At 38.2% G+C, this 26,855-nt stretch overlaps 1 protein-coding gene across 1 annotated transcript; it reads right to left on the bottom strand.

Annotated features, from left to right (window-relative positions):
- Positions 1 to 215: 215 nt before the first annotated feature.
- Positions 216 to 26,396, bottom strand: LOC122538527 (phospholipid-transporting ATPase VD). The gene is made up of 18 exons (XM_043672686.1): positions 25,970 to 26,396; positions 18,650 to 19,249; positions 17,855 to 18,034; positions 17,009 to 17,269; positions 5,524 to 5,799; positions 5,226 to 5,394; positions 4,764 to 5,117; positions 4,371 to 4,666; positions 3,915 to 4,091; positions 3,527 to 3,824; positions 2,998 to 3,430; positions 2,549 to 2,925; positions 2,178 to 2,465; positions 1,837 to 2,088; positions 1,654 to 1,758; positions 1,380 to 1,567; positions 1,130 to 1,294; positions 216 to 1,044 (listed from the first exon to the last, which is right to left on the bottom strand). The coding sequence occupies exons 2-18, from the start codon at positions 19,237 to 19,239 to the stop codon at positions 1,002 to 1,004; spliced, it is 4,452 nt and encodes a 1,483-aa protein (XP_043528621.1). The 5' UTR covers positions 19,240 to 19,249; positions 25,970 to 26,396; the 3' UTR covers positions 216 to 1,001.
- Positions 26,397 to 26,855: the final 459 nt, after the last annotated feature.

The following is a 26,855-nucleotide window of genomic DNA, read 5'->3' on the forward strand; positions in this document are numbered from 1 at the left end:
AGGTAAGGTAAGGTAAGGTAAGGTAAGGTAAGGTAAGGTAAGGGGATAATGCGATTATCTTGGAAGAAATGTGTAATTAATAGAAATATTTACAATCGGGATAATCACGTTTGGAGATACTTTGGAAATGGAAACGAAGGTACGATGGTATTCTCTGATATTGTTAAAGGATTTATAGGAGGCAACAGAAATCTGATATGAATGAAACGACAAAGTACAGAACACTCGTTTTTACTTGTTATCGCTATATACACGCAGATTTTTCTTAATCATTTATCAAAATACTATGTCTACTACCTGCAAGTAGAGTGTTGTTACGACATCCAACACGGATTATACACGTTTAATAAAACTTCTACGCTGGCAAATCGTACACGTACGTGTTTTCGAAATTACAATAATACAATATTCCGAGTGTAAAATTCACATGCACCACACTCGTATGATCAGCGCTGACTTACTTTGTAACTTATGTAGTACGAATTCCATAGATATATAATATATTCATTTAACTTCTCTTTTTACAATTATACACTCTTTTATATCCATATCTAAGGAAAACGGTTGCAACTCGAATAAAAGTTATTAAGCTGATTCAACATTCAACTCGTGTCTACGTGAACCTTTCAATCAATTGACGTTGATATTACTACTGGATTAAAAGTTTTGGTCCCTAAAAGTCACAGCCATCAAATGCAATAAACAATAGTAGTCTGGATTTAAGGCCACTCGATGAATAACGAAAACGATCGATGGTAAACGCTGATTACAACGATCGATATAGCTTCGATAAGGTGTAATGTTCTTTTGGTGAAAAAATGCATATTAAAATTAATAATACACTTTTCAGGACAATACTTTTACAGATTCTTAGGAACAGTACAGATTAAAATGCGGCGAAGAACATGCTTTTGTCCTGACAGTTTCGACGAAACAGCACTGTTAATAATCTTGATTATTCTGTTACAGGCTGACAGTCTTTTTTGATTTTTCGAGATATGTCATGCAACGATAGTTGTCAACGTATCGTGTTTAGTCTCAGTTCTGAAATATAAAAAAAAATTTAAAGAATATATTTAATAATTCAAAATCCATATTCTGTATTTAAAGAGATAAAACGTGTGCATACCTTATAGTGACATGCTGCGTTGAACGTGACCAACCAGCAATAAAACTATTTTCACTTCTCTCAGCGATTCGTTGTCTATGGCTACCACTTTTTAATGGTGCATTAAACGTGGCACTTTGTACGAGATCTGGATTTATTGTCGATTTTACGGTTTTATAAAATAATCTGGATAAACAATAATAAAAATTGCATGTAATTTAATTTTTGCAACATTTACCAAGCGTTAAAATGTAAGATGTAAAAGTCATACTTAGGCATCAATGCTAGAACACAGGTAAGTATTACTGTAAGCCAGTACGTGTATCTCATGACAGCCATTTCCATTACCCAATACGAACATAGGAGACCCATACAATTAACGCAAACTAGGTTATAAATTAAACAAAAACCGAAAAATATTCCCAATGATCCCAATACAGCAAAAAGATGAATTAACGTCTGAAAACAAAACCGCGTCTTACAACATGCAATATTCAATGGAATATATCTTTGGATTACAGTCACTTTACAAAAAATTAATTTACCCAAGATCTAATTTCTATGGCAATATTGGTCAACACGATAACAATGGAACAGGTCAATATAGTAGTTCCAAACTCCCAAATGTCAATATCTGAATCATAGTATACCTAAACAAAATAGTTGCGTTCTAATAATGTCACTGTATTAATTTGTATTATATCAAGGTATTTTGAGACTATACTAACACCCTCATTTACATAGAAAATAACGATACTTTGATACAAAGCATCAGCAATGATTATCCAAAATGTATACGATTGATATACAAGCCCGAGACGTCCTCTTTTGTACACATGGGGCATGGATAATAAAACGCCAGGTGAAGCTACTTGATCGTATATACCTAACATAAGTGGTGGCATAGACGTAAACACTAAATTATAGAGCATTAAATATATTTGGTCCACCATAACTGTTCCAGTAAATCCGCAGTACAACTGCCAAAACAACAAATCATTTCTATTAAAAAAAAACTATTTGTAAAAACTAGCGTATTAGAAATAAAATAAAATATATAATACTATACCTGATACCAAACCAGAACGAAAACGAAGGTAGCGTTCTCGTAAAAGAAATACAAGATCATTCTAGACAAGCGATCGTAACACCAATGACCATGCAACAAAAGAAGTCTGCTAAGCATTGAGAATCTTGAAATGGCAAAGTCTGCGGCCATGACAGCTTGTGTACCTTCTTGCCCGGAGATACCAACCCCTACATCTGCCGTTTGAATCATACTAACGTCATTGGCACCATCACCAATTGCTAAAGTTCTCATTCCTAATTGCTCCTTCACTATACGTACAATATATGCCTAAAACCAATACCAAAAAAGTCCATGAGATAAACTGTGGAAACTGTGAAGTAAACGTGAAGGTAAAAATGAATTTACTATACCTTCTGAAGAGGTGTGGCTCTACAGGCCAATACGCTAGAACACGTTTTCGTTAATTCAAGGAACAGTCGAGTTAATCCCGATCGTGGATCAAGGATAACAGTTAAGGTTTTGCCATCGACAACGAGTGCACGTTGTCTCGGCCATGGGCTATCTGCCCTATGTGCATCATTCTCTGCCACGTCGCGATTAAACATTGTGATTTCTCTAATGTTATCCATCCCCTGAGTTGTACTATCTTTACGTGCAGACTCTAAATATCCATGAATTAAGGCCTCAGCAACAGACTTTGATCTTGCTTGTAACCACAATAATTGCATCGCAGGCGAAAAAAGACGCGCTGAGTATGCAATATTAACTGCGGTTTCTGGCTTGTCTCCTTTCAATTTAACACCACATTTTATTAACCATAGATTTTTAACTTGAATTTACTGTGCAATGAAAAAGATACCTGTTAAGACCCACACTACGATCCCTGCTGCCATTAGAGTGTCCATAGTCTCAGGTACTCCAGCTTGAAGTTTATCCTCAATTCCAGTGACTCCCAATAAAGTTAAATGACATTCGAGACTCGCGTATGAATCTTTAATGCGGACCTCACGATTTTCCATCGCAAGCTCCGCCTCGGAATGCATTTGCCGCCAGTTTTCGTATTCCTGCGTTGTCAGAGATTTTTTAGCCATCATCAAAGTCCGAAGACCTTGACGCGCGTACGACTGAAGATACTGTCGAACTTTGATCGTCGTTACAGAATTTTCATCCTGGGGGGTCAGAGACGATAGAATCGTTGTATCGGCACCCTTACTATACAACACTAGCTCGTTAGTGATGGGATGCCGGACTAAAATGGACATGCATTTTCTGTTGGAGTCAAACGGTAGGACCTGTAATTTGAAGCGTTGGCACGTTTTTAAAACTACCCTGATTACGCTTTCGCTAACGAGAGATAAGGAGATTTGTCCACGAAGAGACAAGCTTACGTGAAGAATTTCAAAAGTAAGAACAGATTTATCCGGCAAGGAAATGATTGCGCTACGCGCCGTTCGTTTAACGAGTTTTACGTTGTAAGCACGTGCAGCGTTCACTAGAGCAAGCTCGTCCGGACTTTCCGCTTCGTAAATCGCAGCCGTAGGTAACAATTCGTCTCTGCTCTTCCCACTCTCGTCAGTAACGGGACTTAGCGGACTGCGTCTCTTGTGCTCTCCGTTCGGGGACAGTTTCCTTCCTAACAATCCCATTCCTAAACTCGATATTGACGTCACATTTAAAAATTTCGGCCTGCAATTAATTACAAATGATACGCTGGAATGAGAAAAAAAAGAAAAAAAAAGGAAACGAAATCACACTGAGAAAAGTATATGTAATGACCTCGGTAATTTATTCGACAGCTTATTGTTAGTGGAATTATGGAGCACCGATTCTATTTCAACCATCGAAGAAATCGATGACACGTTTTCATCGAGACTATTGGTCGGGTGAGACAGCACAGATAGAGGAATGATTGGCGAAGGAGTTAAGCTTCTAGAATCTATCATTCTCGTGTATCTGCAACAACGAATGGTAAATAATTAGTGACTCGTCAATCCTTATGTATCAGAGTGTTATTTTTGTAAGGGTGGGCCAAAAGTTTCTTCTAATCTATTTTTTTTTTTTTTTTTTTTTTTACGAAAAACTAATTTTATTAATTTTGAATTAAATTTGAATTAAATTTTTATTTCAACAGGATGATTTTCTCTATCTGTTCGATGTCGACAAATCGAAATACGTGGATCAAATTTCGACGAGCATATACGAGAGTTCACGAAAACAAGAATGTACACAAACCTTCCAGATTCTTCGCCGTTTATCTGAGGCTTTTCAATCACCCCGCTAGAGTTCATGGTGTCATAGTGAGGTTGCGAGTTGACCACAACGGTATTACATATCGCTAATACGATTAAAAATTCTTGCAGATGATGCCTGAATGTGCCTATAAGAAGGTCTTCCTTCAGCCGTGACGACGGTATCAAATTCTCACCGTCTCCGCCGTGCGAATAATCCTGTCCCCCCACGGCGCACCGTCTGAACAGCATTTTATTTTCCGTCAGCGTGCCGGTTTTATCAGAGAATATATACTGCACCTATTGAGTAAAAAGAAAAAGAAACAGAAAAAGAAAAAAAGAAGAGGTGCTGCTTCCTTATCGAGACCACGCACAAGCTCGCGATCAATTTACTCACCTGACCCAATTCCTCCGTGATATTGAGCGCGCGACATTCAGCCGAGCGTCCCGTCTCCGCGTCATAAAGGGCGATATCGTGCCCGATGTGATAAACTTGGCCCACTTTCGCCACTTCGATGGTGACGTAAAGGCTCAGCGGTATCATCACTTGGAGAATGATCACGAACGTCCAGAACGTTAGCATGCTCTCGTAGTTCGGATCTTGAAGGATTGAGATGAACGGGACGAACGTCTGGTCGGAAAACTGGGAGATCCAAAATCGATAGCTGACCGCGCCAATCGTACATAACACCACCAAAATCACCATGCACCATATCACGTCGCTGTTCATTTGCTTCTCCAATCGTGAACGCTGAAAAAATTCTTTCTTCGTTATTCAAAGAACCTAGACCCCTTAAGTACTTTTCATTTTTTTTTTTTTTTTTTTTTTTTGTAGATATATTGCTATAGCTAGAAATACCTTGCATCTAGGTCCGCCGTTGTTGAGCATCGCTTTCGTCTCGTGACCGGCGTATATCACTATACCTTCAACGAAGTCGGTATTCTTTAACAAACACTGCCTGAGTAAAAGATTCTCCGTAGAAACAGGTACTCTGCCACCGTTCGGGTGTACCACGGCTCCGTGAAACCTGCAATTTTTTTCATATTGACACATCTCGTCGATCTCTGCTCTCTATTTCTAGTAACTATTTCTGGCGTGTATCTCTAGTAATTATTGTCTTCGCAACAAACATTGTTTATCGACGGACAGCTCTCACCGGTATATCCTCGTGCTCGGTTGATCGACCTCGATCACCGATCGAAATTTCGCCGGCTCAAAGGTATCTTGAAGATCCACGAAGCCTCGGACAACCTGCCGTTCCTTCAGATTCGTCTCGCCGTCGAGATTACACGTGTCGAGGTACGCAACGCCGTGTGGATCGCTGCTTCGTAGGAGGAGAACATCGGCCGGCACGAGTTCGTTATTCGAGAGGTGAACCAGGTCGCCGACCTTCACGTCTTTCCACGCCACCTTCACATACCTGTCGTCCTCGCTGCAATCACGCGAAACGTACTCTCCAGAAATGCATCCTCGACTGATCGATCAAAAGGGGGATGAGGGTTTGCGAAAGAAGATAAGTGTAAAAGTACGTCCTTTCATTTACGCGGTACTTGCTTTTACGCGAGTCTTTCTACAATTATAACACTAGTTACGCGATGGTATATACAAGCGGTTAGAAAATATATTTCCCTAGAATTTTTAAAAGTAACAGCAACAGTACACAAATGAAAAACACTTGTAGCGTAAGGGTGACCAACGCAATGCGCAAAGATATAATATAACCTAACATAGCACAAATAATTTGGTCAAGAGCAAATATTTAAATTTCATTAAAAAGTGAGTTTTTTTTTGTCTTTTTCTAACGTTCTTTTTACACATTTACTATTTATAAACACACTTTTGTTGTTAAAATAATTTAGAGGCTCACTTGAGAAAAAAATTGGCGCGTAAGGTAGAAAAGTTTGGCCCGTTTTCTACAAAACGGTTATCCAGCGGTATTCAAGTTTACGAAAATCTAGCGAAAGATAAGTTTGAGAACGAATCAATCCGAAAAGATTGACATTAACAAAATGAGAACGAAGTCGAACTTTCAAATATTTCAAACTACAAGGATAATGATCCAACTAAAAAGAAAAGATTGATCGTTGACATAGAATGAAATTTACTTTTGTTTTCTGAAATGTCATTATTATAATATTTTTCTTTCCTCTTTTAACCAGTGTGCAATAAATATGTATTTTTATAACTTGTATCAGATTTTCATTCCAATATCTTGTTTTCTTCCCCGTTTCACGTGAAACGAATCCACGTGGAACGGATAGTCCGCGTGAATGTAGGAGCGGATGTATTTATCATGTATCTCTAGTTAGTTTAATATCCATCCAAACGACGTTGCTCCTTTTTTTCGTAGCACTATTGCCAACACGTTGTGCTGTCAATGAACAGAAACGAAACAACTTTCGCGATCGATTGTTGCCTTATATGTGTATATTTAGCAACAGACGAACTGTCAACGTTCCAGACGTTGATCATTCTCAATTAATTGTCATTACTGTTCATAATCACGAGACGCTCGCTCATTGATAGTGCAAACGATCGAAGAGTGGGGGAGAAATGCGAATCGGAGAAAGGTCGAGTTTAATTTTATTCGAGTTACCAATTGATCACAAATTCGAATCATACGAACGAATCAGCGTTCTGGTTGACTTATATACAGGGTGAATAGAAAAAAGGGATCAATTTCTAGGTTAGATAAACTCGCTGAAAGAAAAGTTCTAATAAACATGGGTCGAAAAATTAATAGTTTCAATTTCATTATGAACGATTTTTTTTTTCGATTGAGGAAACAAATTTCTTCGCTTCGAGAGCTATTATAATATGTAGATGAATATTTTCTTCGTGCAATAATTTGAGGTAACAGTGAAATAATTGTGGAATAATAAGTACAGAGGCCACTTCAAAGTCACTTTCCAACTTTCCAAGCGGGACACGTTGGTTCTCAACGTCGTATACGACACACACGAGGAACGATCAAATCTGACCTAGACTCCACTTAAGGGGTCGCTATTACATGGTTTTTGTCTCGTCAAATAAGAATCACTGATCCGTGCAACCTTTCGTAACATAATTGGAACCATTTGTTACCTTCTTTGAGGCGTTTCAACCAGCTACATCTAAAAGATACATATGTACGTACGTCGCGTGTATCATTTTGTCGAAAGAAAAGAGAAAAATGAGTGACATTAACTGTCTCTATGACTGTCCCTTCTCAGGGGCACTTGAATCTGTTAAATTGCTACAAAATAAAATAATAGTACCTAACAAATTCGAAATACAATTAATAAGGTGAAAAAAAATTCACTGTTAATAACTCATTCTCGAATTGTCCCACGTTTTTTGTCCAGAGACAAAATGAACGATCGAGATCAGATACAAACGGAAATTCGTTTTCCAACTGTAGTTTAAATATCAAAAGCCAGCGTTGTCTGAGAGAATTCCTTCGCTAACCGTGAAAGATCGTTATCTCTCCGAGCATTCAATAATGAGACTAATCGCTACGCGGAGCAAGATAGACACGTGCATACGTACACGCGTTCAATGTCAACGTGATCGAGGAAAATGCAAATTCGTGATGTTTAGCCTCACGAGTTTCGATTACCGTAACACTGAACGGCACCGATTTAACTGCAGAAAACTCGATTCGTCGCCAGACAAAGATAAAATTAACTTCTTTTTTTCTTAATCGTGACAGGTAGTAATTTTCTGAAAGGCACATATTTTTTTTTTTTTTTATAAGAACACAGTCTTTCTTGGAACGACTTGACAAAAAAAAGATTAAAAAAAAAAAAAAATGACCTAAATCTGTTTCGAAGCAAAACACTCGATGTACACACTGTACGTACAAGTCTACAAAACTAATGTATCATTGTAGTTTCACCTGTCCGTAATTTTTTCAGTTGAAAAATGAATCTTTTCAGAAATAAAACAAAAATCCGCGTATTTACGGATGTAGATAGTTTGCAGGTGATTTGAATGTTTTTTTTCTTTTTTTTTTTTTTTACGACAACGGTGTATTGATAAATATCGGTCGCGATGACGGCAGCAACTGGGTAGCCTTAGAAATTCTTTTATGCAACACGTCTTCGTTATACACAGAGTATACGAGTGGTTAGATATACAATAGTTTAACTTGTTCTTTCCATTCTAATAATTGTTCCTACAACGTGGCGTATACGAAGACGTACGTGACATGTCCTTTCTTCTTCGTAGACAATTTAACAAAAAGTCCGGACGCAACTCTGAGAATTTCTGACTGAAATATTCAAGTATTTCAAACGTGCGCACATACTTAACTGTGTGACACGATACCGATATTCCATCGCATAAAATGCATCGATGCATCAATCGATGACATCAGTGACCGTTTAACACCACACGAAGAAAAATTCACGTATAAATACATTAAACGGCTAACTTTGAAACAGGAGATCCACTCTGACGTACGCTGTTTGGCAGAACAGCAACAATAATGGCAGATATCGATCTCGTGGTGGCAAGTGACGTCACCACTTCGAAAAAAAAAAGCGAAACGACCGAAACGAATTTGACATTTGCAAAACAATTTGCCGACACCGTTAGATTAAATCGATTACACCTGATAGCGATAAATGTTCATTTCCTGCACCTTTCCTGACAAATGTTTTCACGCACGCCTTTTGAAAATTGTACAATCACGAGGTAGCTACACAGTCGGTCAACACAGTCGGTAATTTGTCAATTTACTCACGTTACTTACCGACGATAATTATCGTGCAAAATAATCGAGGTAGCCGGAATGACGCGAGTCTCTAAAGTTATATTTTGCTGGCCAAACTTTTTAACACGCCGATTTGCAATTTGCAAAATTTCAGCAAAAATGACATATTCGAACGGTTCGATATTTAATTCAAATAAACATGTAAAGAAGAAAGTATGAAGCAGTACAATAAAATTCACGTTAAAGGAAAAACATTAAACAAACGCAAAGGATCTCCCTAGAAGGAAATCCCTAGAAAGAATTAGTGGTACCTGAAGACTATAAATAAATACTCGGAAGTAGAGACGCAAGTCAATTGGATTCTACGCGAGCTATCGACTAAACGTCGAATTGTACAAGTGTATAATTGCGTAAATTGTATAATTATTTTTAAATATATATATTCTTTACACATAATTATCAAATATTAATTATATGATATTATTAATACAAATTGATTGATTACAAAATTTAATTGGCAATTTTTTTGCATATTTAACACAAATTGACCGCTTTTATTTTATACGTGGAGGATGCGTACCACTGGCCTTGGCCTCGCAGTCAGATCCAATAAACCACAGACGTCGCTAGGACTAACCTTCGGCCATCTTGGCAACATCCCTGGAAAAACTCAACTTTCCCCCGAACACGTGTACTAAGCGTCGAAAAGGAGTCGAGCTCCCATATAAGGACCGATCTTCTCGACTTCCTGTCACTTCGTCGTCGTTCTGTGTCGATCGTACGGTGCGAGTCAGTGAGATATGTTATTATCATTTATTCGTTAACCTCTTGCTAGTAACTGGTTTACGGACCATAACGAGTGACCAAACGATAATACGTCTTCTTCTTGATAATTTCATAATTACTTCACTATTACGCCAAGGATATATCATTTATTCGTTAAGAACGCGTCTTAATTAATTAGTTTCACCTTATATACATGTATATATTACTTTATTATTGTGCCAAGGATATGTTATTATCATTTATTGTTTAAGAACGCGGCTTTGATTAATCTCACCTTATACGTATATATAATTACTTTATTACTATATCTATTATTTCGTTACACATAATTACTTTATAAATTTATATAAATATAATCACTTTGTAATTATATTTATAAATCTATTACTTCATTTGTATTACACGTGCCTCGTGATGTAACCCTATAGTACACTATTGTATAATTACTCCATTATAAATGTATCATTTCGTTTATGCGACACGTGTATGTTGTGATGTGAAATGCCGAGTAAATTTGTCGGTGTTTCTCGGCAAATATATCCCTAACGACCTAGAGTACGTACTTATAGTCTTATAAGTTTCGACATAACTACGTGCATGCGACTGTGATTTTGTTACACGCTACGTGCTAGGTACCAGACACGTGCATCTCGCTGTTTCGTCTCGGGGAGAACTATCGAAAGAGACTCGACACAGAAATCGCGTACGGTTATACGGTCAAAGCGGAGCCGCGGAGTTGGAATCGCGTGACGATATCTCGCGGGAGAGCGTCGCGTGTCGCGTCGTGTAACGAGGTAGCCTCGAACCGGTTGAAATACGTTAATCGGCAGCTGGAATTCGTGGCGAAGGTCTCCCCTGTTCTTGACATTGCGGGCAAACCACCGCGCGGAAAGCTGGCTAGCTGGCTGGTTGGCTGGCCGACTGTCGATCTCGTCATCAGTGAACGAAATTAAACGGGAGAGCGAAGAAGGTCAGCGAGCGCGTGCGTGTAACCGTACATTAAGTAGGTAAAGGTCGAAAGGAACGCGTTGCTGCGGAAGTAGAAAGAGATTCTCTCGGCGCCCGAGGAATCGGTATCCTCTCTTGCATTCACCGACTTTACCACGTTAATTAAACTAGTGGCTATCGTCAAACGAACGAGGATCATAGACGAAGATTACAAGCCACTACCATCATGCACGTTCCCCTCGTCGCGTCCTCTTCTCCGTGAAAGGAAACAAGCCAAATCGACGAAACGCTCGTGCATCGATCTACCAGCCTCACGAGTTCTATTATTAACAAATTGAAATCCGTCTCAACCAGTTTGGTTCAGAGTGACGGAAGGTACCGACGTCTTTGGCCGTGTTCTCCTGCCAATTTTCAATACGTACTATATTTCTAGAAAAAAAAAAAGAAAAAAAAACTAGATCGACTAGGAAACGAACGAAAGAGTCCTCTCTGTGCAAGAACGACGCGATGCGTATCTCTGCGCTTCGGTTTCGCTTAATTGGCAATCGTAATTACGCGCAACAGTGTACCACGGAACTCGAAATAACGGAACGTGTAACCAAGTACGTTACGCGATCGTTCAATTCCGACAAGGACAACGAGTGCTCTCCCGGGAGGAACGTGCGTGCAATTTTCCTTCGACCTCCTTTCCTCTCCGCTACGACGAAAATTCATCTCCGTTACTTCCCTTTCGACGTTCGCAAATACGTTCCGACAAGGACAACTCGCGTCTCACCCGAACTTAACGTCATACTACATATTACAGCTGGCCCCCACTTAAGCGTCCGCAGTAGGGACCGAAAACAGACGCTTGAGTGGGGAGGTATAGTCTCTGAATTGAATACTAGTAGAAAAGAGAGGGGATGAGCGTCAGCTGTTGCACCAATATCAGGCACAAATATCGGCAGTGTCCTCACTAATTGACAGATTGTTACATTATCTACAAAAAATTATTGCAAATCATGCAAAATCTACGATAGATTGTTACAATTCAAAATAATTTTTATTCACACTTTTTATTATTATTTATTTCTACTTTATAATATTTTTACTTTACTCCATTTATTTATTCTTATTACTGAATGTAATTTGGTATGATTATTAATGTATTAAGAGAATATTCAACTACTTGTAATACTTATGAAAATCAGGCAATTACTGTATTTGTTACTTAAGATAAAATTTGCCTATTTAACTTCGATCCGAAACAATTGTAATGTGCTGAAATATCGGTATCGATATATCGTTTGTTTCACGCAACCTCATGGTAAAGTAGAATGGGGGGGAATAGTTCCAATTCTAAGAATTGGTGGGGATAGCGAATACCTAAATGGGAAACGTGCGGACGCTTAACCTCTTGCTAGTAACTGGTTCACAGACCATAACCGTCACACAATAACTCTTCTTTTTGAATTAATCCGTATATCACTGGATAGAAATTACTAAGAAGTAATAAATTTATTACTTGCTTTGCCTGGGTTATATTTCAATATACTGAAAATTGAGAAAATTTTGCAATTTTGGGCCAAATATTCACAACGTGCGTGGTAAGAGGTTAACCACTTGCGCTGGCAACTGATTGCGGACCATAACGAGTGACCAAACCGTCATACAATAACTCGTCTTCTTTTTGAACTCATCGGTATATCTCACTGGATAGAAATTACTAAGAAGTAATAAATTTATCATTTTCTTTGCCTGAGTTATACTGAAAGCTGAGAAAATATTGCAATTTTGGACCAAATATTCTCGATGTGCGTGGCACGTCATTCCAACGCAAGAGGTTAAGTGGTGACTACTTTAGATATTCTCTCTGACATATTTCTCTCTATCCAAGCTCAACCTTCCCCCCCCCCCCCCCCAATCCTTGTTTCAGCTGACGTAATCCTTTTACCGGTTTCTGCCGTAAGAAACAAAAACAGACGATCGATGCGAGCCGATGAATATTCACTAATGTGTCTCGTGGGCGAAATCAATGAAACACGGGAGACACCTGTCGCGATTCGCTTCATAATCTACCGAGTAACTACACAATCGTGGGCGGCGATGAAACGTCGTGTTTACGTGACCGAATTTTATCGCGCAGATCTGCACGTTAAACGTTTCGCACAACAATGTATGTAGGTCGAGCCATAACTTTGAAACGACAGAAAATCGTTGGGACAAATTAATCGAATACACGAGGCAAATAAACCGTGAATAAAGAAATCGTCGTGATTTTTGAGAGCCAACGATCATCGTCAATATTTTAAATAATACAAACTTTCTGACTTTTCAGAAAAAATATTAGTAGTGCCCATGAGTAATACAAGTTTTTTTACATACTGTACTGAATTTTATTTTATTCAAAAGTTAAGACAGTTTTAATCTGTAACATAATTTAATCATAAACATAATATGACTAAATGTCACTATATTTAACTAGAATATAGGTTATGTTATAATAAATTAGATTACTAATTATGGGTAGCCCTTAATTTTTTTTCACTTGTATCCTTTCTTTTTTATTTTTGAGAATCGTCGATAGGGGGCGAAAACTACCCTCAAAGTTGGGAAATTTAGTTTTCATAAACCATACTTTATCAAATATCTCGAAAGTTACCGAAATTTCCAAATTAGCAAAACTAGTGTTTTTTTCTTTTTAACAAAGCGTGAGAACGCAAGTGAAGAAGAATGACAACGAAGATGATAAAAAATGGTAACGGGGGTGTCGTTTGTCGCGAATTGATTCGAGTTATCGTATCATCGAGCGTTATCGTGGCCAACGGATCAGTCGTGGACGATTATTAATTCAGTAGCTGTATGATACGGGGAGAATTGCGGTGTAATATCTGGGACGATTGAAAGAAAAGAAAAAAAAAAAAAAGGTTTCGCTGGCTTTGGACTAGATATTGAATTGATTTCGATCGAAGGTTACGATCAACTGTCAGCGAGCAAAGCGCGTTAATAAATCAGCAATCGGCTCGTTTAGCCAGCAGTTTCCTTGGGGAGAAAGAAAGTCATACGTTTCATCGGGCAAATTGCAAAGAAGTGAGTGGCACGACGAAGGGCAAGGTCGGTGGGTCGTATTATTTTACAAGTCGCCTCCGCTCTGCGTGCTTGGCCATCGATCGTGACGAGTCTCGCGAAATTGAGCTACATTATAGATGATATATGCTCTCTCTACGTTCTCCGGCTTTGCCAGCCGATACATGCGCCTAGTTACTTCCTACTGTCACTCGGTCCCGTCACAGATGGTGCACAAACGTTTACGGACTTGGCGCTTTCTACTCGAATCACTGTTCGATATCGTCGCGAAATGACGACTCGACGGTTGAAACGGCCGTTAAAATTGAAGTATTTTTAAAAGAGTCAGTTCTAGTAATTTGAAGATGATTTAAGGTTTCTCTAATACAATGGTGTTGGGATTAAAATAAGATTGATAATGGCGGAAAACGCCCAAAAGAAAGGAGTTAAAATAAAAACACAGAAACAAAGTTACAGGGTTTTGAAATGACATTAGGTTTGACAATTTTAATATGAGCTAACGTAAGAAAATGGAAAAAAAATTAATCAAACTTTTTTGAGCCGGGTGAGAAGAGTAAGAGAAAAAAAGGTTGAGAATCGCTGCTCTGATAGATTAAATCAAATCAGAGCAAAAAATAAAAGATTAAAAGTTGGAATAAAATGGGATACTCCTTCGCACGTTATATAAATATCAATTGACTTTGAAGAAATTTCATTTTCAATGCAAATTCATGAGTAACGTGTACCTATACATTACGTTCAAATGCTTTCGTAAATCACTGTACGAGATAAATAAATACGTAATATAAAATTTACAAAGTACGAAGAAATACAAAATAGTAATATAAAATTTACAGAATAAAATTCCGTGCATGAAACAAACGAATAAATCGTAACAATTGCCATTACTAAAAATCTGCTAAGCTATCTTATTCCTTTCGTCTGCTACTTCCTGAAATCAGCTGATTGTGAGATGATCATCTTAACCTCTTGGGTTGGAATAACGTGCCACGCACGTCAAGAATTTCTTTTTCCAAATTGCAACGTTTTCCCAGTTTTAAGTATATTTAAATGTAATCCAGGCAAAACAAATGATAAGTTTATTACCTCTTGATAATTTCTACCCGGTGTTATCATACCGACGAGTTCAAAAGAAGAAGAAAGCGACGAATTATTATATACGGTTCGGTCACTCGTTATGGTCCGCGAACCAGTTACCAGTGTAAGAGGTTAAGCACGCGGAGAACACAGATTGATCGAGAAAAATTCTATTTCGGGAGATTTTTTTGTTTGTTACAATGAAATATCGCTTCGAGAGCTTCTGGTACATATGTGTATGTATGTGTGTACACGCAACTACAAAAATACCTTGAAATTCTTAGTACGAAGGCTGAGAAAACGGTGAATAAACAAGGCTTCCTATAGCGATAAGATTGCATTTACACAACGTCGGAGTAACGACGACCAAACAAGGAAAGAAACGAAACGCAACTGTCACGACCGCGAAAAGAATTGCATGTTTGTTTTTTCTTCTTTCTCTTTTTCTTTGTTGCCGTGTTCGAGTCCTCGCGAGCAACTTTCCGACGTTTCGAACGTTTTTCGAAGGGGAAACGAGCACCGGCGAAAATTAAAGTTCCAAACACGAACAGGGACACACGATAATTCTCTTCCGCGACAGGGACACGAGGAGAGAACACTTTCTTCTCTACGTTCGAGCACAAACCGGTATATACTCGTACAGACACTCGCGTGCAAGAACAACAATGTCTTTTCAAAAACATTTCGAGAACCCCTCACTTCTCTGCGACCATATATCGAATCCCGTATTCTATCGTGAATTTTAATTTTAACTTCTCCGAGGCTTGTGGCCAAGGCCGTGAACCCCATTATCCGAATTAAAAGCAAAGAGCAAAGCAAAGAGCACGAGAAGTCAGAAGTCACGCTTCAACCCCCGTTCCAAGTTCTGCGATTTCACGAACTTTTTAATTTTTCGTTGCTTAGATTACAATCGAGCAACGAGCACGTAACAAACCTAACCACAGATCTATTATACCATTCGGCCATTTTCGTAGTTTCGTGAGATACAGTGGTCCCCACGTGACTGACTTTGGACTACGGAACCAGCGTTTACCCCCACCAATTCTTGGAATTGGGCCTATCCCCACTCTACGATACTTTAGAGGTGTGACCGCGTGAAATATAGAGTGGCCACTGAAAAGCTGAAGAGTTTGAAAAAGTCATAACTTGTTCATTTTCAATCTTTTTTATTTCCTTTCTTTGTAGTATTTTATTTCATTTTTTTTTTTTAATAATAAAAAATTAAAAAAACATGTGTTTGTAGAAATTATTTTTGTTTTATGTCATGCAGTGACATAACAATTTTATGTCTTTCAGTGACTACCCTGTATAACACTCGCCACACAAAACAAGCGATGTATATGATACCGATATTAGTGCCTGTATTGGTAAAAAAGTTGACGCTTATTCCCACTCTTTCTTTCGATGCCAATCCTAGAATATACCTCCTCGCTTAACTGACTTTCGTTTTGGTTAGTTACGTGGGGATTACTGTATTAATAAATTACGAGACTGCTTAGATCGTCTACTGATGCAGGCGGCTAACGTTGTAATCCGTAGTGGCGCCAATGTTCTAAGGCTAGTCACTCAGAGAAGCCTTCACGGACTTGCTCGCTAAACATTCTTCGTGTTCCGTTACGACAAACCGTATTCTTATTTGCTATTCCGTCTCAGCTACTACTTCAGTACTACGTTTTGCAATGAAATTAAAAGCGACGCTCTAATCCACAGTGCCACATTTTAGGTACTCTTTGGGACTTTTTTTTCCAAAAGAAAAAAGTTGAGATATTTTGTACAGAATGGAAATGTCATCATATATTATCATGGGTTTCAGTATTTTGAAGTTATACAACTCTTCACTCTTTACGCAAAATAATCAAACTTATATACTTTGCGATATAAAATTAAGTATAACAACTAGTAAAAAAACTAGTATTTTCTACTGTAGTATAATAATTAGTAAAAAAACTAATATTTTCTACCATAGTAGAATACAAGTCTACTGTGATGTAAAAGTGTAACGTAGACGTAAACTAGAAAGTGGAAACTTTTGACAAAAGAAACTAGAATTACAGAATTTCTTACTTACCGGACGTAAACACGACAGGTGGAATTGTTTACACGTCGATCACTGACGAATCTCCGATGATCCTCGAAATAATCTTTCAACGCTGTCACACCAAGGACAAATATTATGGGTATCACGGAGACTTCCTTGCCAAAGGCGTTTATGGCTGGCACCCAATTAAGTAGAACGATAAATACAAAATATATATTGGCCACGCGGTGGAACTGCTCGAGGAAATTGCGAGGTAGGAAGGTCAGCATCGTATACTTTGTTGTACGTACTCTGAAACGCACATTTGAAACCGGAAATTGAGAAGACTTCGAAAGGAATGTCGATTTTGTTTCTAGTTTCTAACACTTTTGCAACGCTATATCTAATTGCAAAACTGTCTAGAAAAAAAGAGAGGAATTTCGAAGCTTTGAGTCATACGCGATATTTTTAAACTGCCAAAAAAAAAAAAAAAAATTGAAAAATAGTTTGGAGTGCAAAGGGTTAACCTCTTGCGCTGGCAGCTGATTGCGGACCATAACGAGTGACCAAACCGTCATACAATAACTCGTCTTCTTTTTGAATTTGTCGGTATACCACTGGACAGAAATTACGATTAAGAAGTAATAAATTTATTATTTGTTTTGCCTGGGTTATATTTCAATACTAGTTAAAACTGAGAATGTTGCAATTTTGGAAGAAAAAATTCTCGACGTGCGTGACAAGTCATTCCAACGCAAGAAGTTAAAGGACTATCGGTTAATAGTAAATATAGACATTACTGCTTGAATGGTAATTAAAATGGAACGCCATCTTCCATTACTGATTACTGATGATGACAATGTACGGAACAAGGATCGGTTGCAACAAGGAATTTACCTATTGCTCACTTTCTTGCCGTTAGGATGCTGACTCGGCGGCGTTTTTGGCGGCACTAGGTGATTCGGTACTATCGTCCTTAAACGAGGTTCCTCTGGCAACGGACCGAAGCATCGTGCCCAGAGCCTTCTCCACCATGGAGGTTCGACGCTACGTCTTATCGTGTATATCGACTCTGATCTACGAGAAAAGAAAGGAAGTCGACAGATTAGCGTATTAAACGTAAAGAGACAGTATAAGTATGACAATAGCCTATATACATATATATGTGCTATAGATACATAATTACGAAAGTGGTTCAAGTCAAGAATTTGAAAAAAAAAAATGAGTTCATCATAATAAAATAATCCGACGTAATTTCTAAGAAGCTGTAAAAATTGAACCGCCAAATTTCCGAAGGATGAGAGGAAAAATCAGAAATGATAAAAATTAATTACTTAGAAACACAATTGCAAAATGCAAATTAATAGATTTGACTTGCATTTTTTTTTTTTTCAACAAAATTCGTTGTTTTTTTTTTTTCATTGTATGTCAGTTTTAATTTTGAGAATGGTCCGAGTTTCCATTTCAAGCTTCAAGTCGTCATCATTTCCATCACAGGCTACACACAAAAAATTTCACAGTGACGATAAATTCTCGTCTCACAAGGCCAACGATATTTCCAAAGAAACTTTATAAAAATATTTCTCAATTTATTCGTCTGGAAACGAGATATAGAAATATTATGACTACCGGCCAGTTTCACAATCACCTACAGAGGCACGTCATACAGAGTGTAACGAAATTTTGGATTACCTGGACGCTTGCCGCGAGTGGCCTCGGAAGGAGGGCACTTTTCCAGCAGTGGGTGGCCTCGAGTCCTCCCTGTGGCCAGGCGGAAGAATGAAATCGGTTCTGGAGCCGACGCGGCTGTGCCCCATGACCGAGTGTCCCTGAACGTCCATCACCTGACCCTGGCTGAACGCTCTCTGGTGGCCAGGCTTCTTCAAGGCCGATGGCCTCGAACCACCGATCGCCGACAGAGGCCCCAGATAGGAACCCGCGTGCGGCTGGTAACCACCGGTGTTCGTCAGGCATTCCACCAACACTCCACCGTGGCTGGCCGATCTGGCATGGGTCCTCGTGGACGATGGCCTTCGTCTGCCGCCCCGTGCCGCTATTTCCTCGTCGACGTTCTCCTTCTCGAGCTTCCCCTTCGCGAACGCGCTCGCGGTCGACGAGGTAGCGTTGCTCGTTGAAACTGGAGTCGCGGTATCGACGACGGGGACAGGAGTCGTTGACGCCGAACCGGGATAATGCTGACGGCCGGTTCCTGAGAACACGTAAACCGACGTCTGTCTGTCGATCTCCTGGCTCGCTGCTTCTGCCGCACTGACCTCGGACATGCTGGCACATCTAAACCAAACCAGAATCGATCGAAAAAATTTTCTTTCTCATCGTTTGTCGATTCAAGTGTTCCAATGACGAATGTCATTTTTCAGCTAATTCTTCGCTCGTTCAGTCTTGGACCAAAAGGTGTACACGTTTAACATATCACACCTATTGTATACTATTATATATCATATTCTACCATATCGTGCCATATTATGCCATATCATAACATTTTGTATAATACTATAACATATTATGCAGTGGTATACTGTCTTATACCATTACATCACGTTATAACATATTAAACCGTACTATATCATATTATACCATATAATACCATATTATACCATATTATAACATACTACACCATATAATACCATATTATAACATACTATACCATATAATTCCATATTATAACATACTATACCATATAATACCATATTATAACATACTATACCATACTATAACATTATTAAACCATATTATACAGGGTTATACCATATAAATACCAAGCTATACCATATGATGAAAATAGCCATGATACTAGAATTATCAACGACTAAAGTACGATAGAACATATTCGTAGCGAAGGAGTTGCCAAGGTACGAGAGAAAGTTAATAACACGATAAAGCACACACAAGCTTCTATTAATATATGTTAAAAATCAAAACTCTGAAAATACACTGTTGAGTTTATAAATATGTATGAAATTCCCAGAGAAAAATTATAAACGTGATCACTTCGACCGCTTTGGTGATTACCAAAATGTTGGATAGTATTCCAGTTTGATTCAGTTTGCGAGAAGATTAACAAAATATGTACGTACATTGTCAGCATTGATAATTGTACGATATAAGATAAAAGTTCGTGTGTTATAGTTTATTATTGATTGTCTGTATTTGTCCAGGAGAACGATCTTTGGTCATGAACTTTCTAAAAGGAACGCTCGCTGAGGAAAATGACCCCCGCGTCGAATGGCACGCAGGAAGTAACATAACGCATTTCTCCTCCACCTCTCTCTCTCTCTCTCTCTCTCTCTCTCTCTCTCTCTCTCTCTCTCTCTCTCTCTCTCTCTCTCTTTCTCTTGCGATCCTGAGTGCACTTGCACTTACTCGACATAGATATGCTATTAATAAGATTGCACAGAAAGAGAGAGAGAGAGAGAGAGAGAGAGAGAGAGAGAGAGAGAATGGTGGGGAAAAGTTTTGCGAGCAAATAACTGGGCAAAACCGATCGATTAACGTTCTCGACAGTGCTTCTGGAAATTTTACCAAATGTTGCGAAACTCTAATCACCTTATGCCGAATAATCCAATAGCATTGTTGAGAAGATTGGCTTTATAACGTTATTGTGCCCTCGAACATCAACGTCGTTCGAGATTGAAGAGAGCGAACACTCCGAAAGAATCTCTCGGTTCTTTGAGTTAAAATACGGTGGCCCTCATTAATATTCACCTTCAACGCTGATGCTTGAGAATTTATTGCTCTACGGCGGTGTGCTTGTGTTAACCTCTTCGGGGCGAATTTTTTTAATTCTCCTTTTCGTTTGATTACTGTTTCATTCATTTTAATAATCGACCGCATACATTGTTGAAATTCTGTAGCGCATGGTTCTTAATTCTTTTCCTTTTAGAATAGCCTTAATTTTAAGAAACAGATGTACACACGTACGACCGTTAACTGGTAACATCTAAATATCTCGAGAAATGTGAATGACACGAAAAAAGATGAATGACAAAACTGTTTTAGACAAACGTATGAAGAATTAAATATTATGCTCTCATTCTTTTGATCTTGAGATAATCTTGAAACGTTTCGCAAATATCACATAATTTTTAAATAAAACCCCACACTTTTCGACCTCTTGCGCTAGTAACTGGTTCGCGGATCATAACGAGTGACCAAATCGTCATACAATAACTCGTCTTCTTTTTAAATTAATCGATATACCACTGGATAGAAATTACTAAGAAGTAATAAATTTATTATTTGCTTCGCCTGGGTTGTATTTCAATATACTGAAAACTGAGAAAATATTGCAATTTTGGGCCAAATATTCACAACATGCGTGGTGAGAGGTTAACCACTTGCGCTGGTAACTGATTGCGGACCATAACGAGTGACCAAACCGTCATACAATATAAATAACTCGTCTTCTTTTTGAATTCAGAGGTATATCACTGGATAGAAATTACTAAGAAGTAATAAATTTATTATTTGTTTTGTCTGGGTTGTATTTCAATATACTTAAAATTGAGGAAATGTTGCAATTTTAGGCTAAATATTCTCGTCACGTCATTCCAGCACAAGAGGTTAAGTTTCTTCGTCTATTATCTATTCGTATTTCTCGATATATTATATACACACACCATTTAATGAATTAATTATCGATCAATTCGACTGTTTTATCAATCGTCGATCAATTGAGCAGGAACGTAAATTTGATTTGTATTCAATGCATCTGCTTTCGATTCACGCCTCCAAAAGCCAATCTTATCGTCACGGTATATATAACAATTACAAGGAATAAAATCACAGAGCAATTTTCTTTTAACTCTGGTGACTGGCGAAAATAAAAAAAAGAAACTAGAATGACGTGGTCATGTAGTAATGCAAAATGAAATAAAATAAAACTTCGAACAATCTCTTTAAAACAAAGCAACATTTTAATCGGCCGGACTGTAAATTTGTTTGTCAATGTCAATAACGTCAACGAGAGCTCGACATTCGCAGAAACAACACCCGAGCCTAATCCTCTTGCGCAATTGAACGTTCACTGGGAGGTTCTCCGCCGCGAGCAGACAAGCTGCGAGAGCGGAAATTTCAATAGATAAAAAATATCATTCAGCGAGAACGGGCGGTTCCAGCGGGTGAATTACGTTAATTGTATTTACTTTAAAGCTTCACGATGGCTATGCAGCGACAGCAGCTATGCAGCAAAAATTACGTTGTCCAAATGGAAGTGATCCAAAGACCTACTTATGTGTCACGATCAATGAAAAACTCCACACCGAAAATAACCGTCTGATTTTGAAGGAAATAATTAGAAGGCAAAGTGCAACTGTGAACCTAGTCAGACGCCAGTGAAGTTAAATAATCAATTCGCTATTTCGACGATGCCCTCGACCGCGTCCTCGAGGTTTCGAACGTTCCAAGGTTCTGACGAGATTTTGTCGTTCGAATTGGCTCGGACAGCTTCTGATACCGCGAGGATCGTCAGTCAGATAATCACGGGAGAAAGAGACACAGTGAGAGGTTTTTCCTCATAATAGACACGTAGTAGTTGCGAGAGAAGCAAACGTGCTTATCGTGCATGTACAAACCAACAACGAAAGGATTCCACTGGGTGATCGATAACAGCCGACGTAAATCCCGTGTTCTAATGTACACGGACAATATCAAGGGTAGAGGAACGATGGAATAGGGTCAAGCGAATAACCACACGCCCCTATGTAAACGGGCAGGTTCCCGTGCGCGTCAACATTGCACCGATTTCCTAATTATTATTATCGTACGACGAGCAACGACGATAAATAGTTCGAAATTGCGATTTCAATCGTGGAACGACGTATTTTATTTTATTTTGTATTACTGTAAGTAAAGTATGTTGTTCTAGTTTTTCTTAATCTTCACCAGTCATCAGAGTTAAAAGTAATTGCTCTATGATTTTATTCCTTGTAGCTGTCATAAAATATTGTGACGATAAGATTGGCTTTTGAAAGCGTGAATCGAAAGCCTAGATGCATTGAATAGACAAATCAAATTTACGTTCCTGCTCAATTGATCGATGACTGATAAAACAGTCGAATTGGGCGATAATTAATTCATTAAATGGTGTGTGTATATAATATACTGAGAAACACGAATGAGACGAAGAAACTTAACTTCTTGCGCTAGAATGAGGTGACACGCACGTCGAGAATATTTAGCCTAAAATTGCAACATTTCTTCAGTTTTAAGTATATTGAAATACAACCCGGGCAAAGCAAATAATAAATTTATTATTTCTTAGTAATTTCTATCCAGTGATATACGTATCGATTCAAAATGAAGACGAGTTATTGTACACGGTTTGGTCACTCGTTATGGTCCGCAATCAGTTGCCAGCGCAAGTTGGTTAACCTCTCACCACGCACGTTGTGAATATTTGGCCCAAAATTGCAATATTTTCTCAATTTTAAGTATACTGAAATATAACCCAGGCAAAGAAAATGATAAATTTATTACTTCTTAGTAATTTCTATACGGTAATATACCGATGAATTAAAAAAAAAAAGCAAGTTATTGTATGACGGTTTAGTCACTCGTTATGGTCCGCGAACCAGTTACTAATGCAAGAGGTTAATAGAGACAAATTGGCTTGACACGTTTGATAAGAAATATTGAAACGAGTTTTATTGAAATTCGCATTTACGTCAACGAGCTTGAAAAACGAAAATTTTCCGATGGTCACTGCGTTGTTTAGTCATCCAAAAGCGAGTAATGATAACCAAAAAAAAAAACATTAGCAATGATCGATAAGAACAAAAAGCATTCACGTGTAATGTGCGTTACAAGTAACGTGTAAACGATAAACACGCATACGTGTAAAATGCCCAAGGTAAAATGTTAATAATGTGCTCGCTATTAGTCGATTAGGTTCAAATTCTAAGTATTACGAATCGACGTGTATTAAAGAGAAAAGATCATCGTAGAATAAAGAAAATTTCATTTGCAATTATTTTCAATCTAGAGATCAATCGAGAGTAACAAAGTAAAATAATTTTTTTGTTTAAAGGACCAGAGAAGATATTTTTATATTTAATTTTCAATTTAACTTTCATACGTATAATAATAATAATAATAATTTTGCAAACTTAATTCTCTCAAAAATAGATTCTCCAACGCAATTTTGTTAATCCTTAATTTTCATCTCATTTTGTATAATAGAATTCTAATTAACTTAAATTCTACTAACTTCTACTAGTGGTTGTGGTATACTAAGAATTTAAACAAATTTAGACTGTACAGTGCTACAATGAACAAACATTTAGAATCTCAACTATGTAGCTCGTCCTAGCATACCACGCCGTCGCGATCCACTTTACCGACCCTGCCAATCTCAAATCAAATTCTAACAAAGTCGCTTCTCTTTTTTAACTGGTGAACGCCGAGTGCAGTTATTTTAATTCTGTCGCGGCCCATTTTTTATTTTCTCAACGCCAGTGAACGTTGCACGCGCCGGTGCTCAATCCGCCCGAGCGCGAATCGTTCAACGCATTGTGATGAAATTTACGCAATTCAACAAGCAAGCATGTACTTGGATGCTTGGGAGCAAAATGGTCCTTTGGATAACGAACCAGAGATGACCTCGCTCGGATACTTGCTTTTTTTTTTGCCCCGGTTCTAGGAGACTACTCAACGATAGTCGGACCGAGCGCAACCGGTTTCATGGCCGGACACCACAACCGACGGTCACTTTGAAAAGAAAGGAATAAAGAAAAAAAAAAAAGAAACAGATTCCCAACACTAACCTTCGACCCATTCGACAATGTCCGAGAAATATACCGAGTTTCGTGAAACGTAATCCATCAAAAACCAAGAAAAATTTTGGATGCTTTTTAGATACTTATCAAACCAAGAAACAATCATACTATTTGGATATTTTGTACTAATTTACGAGTCTACGCAGTTGAAATTTTACTCGTGTCCCGATTCTTCAGTTCTGTTTATAAAAATGTGAGATTACTTCTAATCTAATAATATTGTCTCTTCTAATCTAATATTGTCACTGGTTCAGTATCTTTACATTTCATAAAATTGCAAAATCTACGAAATAGAAGAAACAGTAATGGAAAAGTCACGCGAATGCTTGCAATTCTCATTCACAGGTACAATGTTAAAAGCAGAATTCGATAATGCAAATTGTTTGAAAATTAACAATTGAAATATTACGTTAACGCAAATTTTGCTCCCTAATAGGCTAACATTACAATATTTTACAATATTAAATATTACAATATAATTTTATCTTTATTCTGACTGAATGTGTCGATTGAAATTTTCTCTTACTACTTTGTTATTTGATTGTAATAAAAATGTTTAATAATATATAAGCCAAAATTATTACGTGCGTTTTCTTAGAACTTGCAAAGAAAATGACAATTGGACAATCTCGTTCAATAACCGTTGTATTTTTTTTTTTGTTTTTAATTACTTATCACTCTTTTACTTTTGTCGTTATCAAAGATTTTAGCGATCGTCAATATCGAAAGGTTTAAACGTTCTCGCTTTTGCAGACTCTCTCACAGACCGTCTCGCTAGAACGCCTAGTACTTCCGCATTTAGACAGAAACTTTCTCGTAATAATTAAGTATGTAATAGTCAGAACAACGATGTAAAAAAACACACGTTGAAAATCGTGAAACTCGACAAAGTGACTGATCCGAGCAATATTCTGCGTCACTCGGAATTTCCAATCAACATCTGATATAAATTACGCGAATATTTTGACAATCACAGATCCTTTCAATTTAACGGTTTTATACAGAATGGTATGAATTTGATAACACGGAGCAAAAAGTGCATGTATTTCTCTTTCACGTTCATTCATTTTTGACGTCTTTTTCGTTTTCTCTTCCTACCTCCAGTTGTCTGATTTGAACAGTTCGCGCAACAAAAATGAAACACTGTCGAGAATCTAGATAATCAGGTAATTATCAGAGTGATCTAGCGACGGTAACATAAAAAAAATCTTGCTCTTACATTTTTCCAGGCACCCAACGTGGTCCACGTGGCCTTGGTTAACGCTCGTGGAAGCACAAGGGGTAGTAAGCACACACCGCTATACCCCCACGTCCTCGTAATCTCAGCGCATCGAACGCACCGGAAATCGGAGAGCCAACCGGTACTTTCGTATGTTTTTTCTTTCGACAAGAAAAATAACGGGTTACAGAGTGCCGCGTTTTTCTCGAAACATTCCCACCTCCGTTAAAATAGTCAAATTCTGTTACTTAGACATCTTCACACCTGCCAATGACCTCTACTCGAAACGATCGCCACGATCGTCTCAAGAAACGCGCACCGATATAGTACCCTAAATACGAGATTCCAGAGTCAAATTTCGCGTTCCACGGACAACGAACCAAACATCCCTACTGTCGTACACGCACTGACAAGTCGTATCGGCCGACGGGCTGACCAAGCGCAACCGTAACCTTTGGTGCTAGTGCCTCTATCTATCGTCTGCTTCGCTGTCGAATCTTTCAACGTACCAAACGCAAAAGTCCCTAGGCGCGAGTTATCCGCGATTTTTGAAAGTCACGTTGCACTCGCGGCAAGAATCAATTTATTATCGTCGTTTTCGCTCAGAGATTTCGCTGACATTTCCGTCTAAAATTCAACAGATTTACCCAACGTTTATCAAATAAATAAGGCAGGATTTGAACCATGTGTAGAGGTTTCCAGGCTCCAAAAATTTACAGTTTTCCTAGTGTAACGAGATTAAATATGTCCGGTAATATTAACCACTTGCGCTGGCAACTGATTACGGACCATAACGAGTGACCAAACCGTATACAATAATTCGTCGCTTCCTTTTTGAACTCGTCGGTGTGATATCACTAGATGGAAATTATTGTGAATTAATAAA

This window comes from Frieseomelitta varia, unplaced genomic scaffold (genome assembly GCF_011392965.1).
Source record: "Frieseomelitta varia isolate USP_RPSP 00005682 unplaced genomic scaffold, Fvar_1.2 scaffold_166, whole genome shotgun sequence".
NCBI classification, from domain to species: domain Eukaryota; kingdom Metazoa; phylum Arthropoda; class Insecta; order Hymenoptera; family Apidae; genus Frieseomelitta; species Frieseomelitta varia.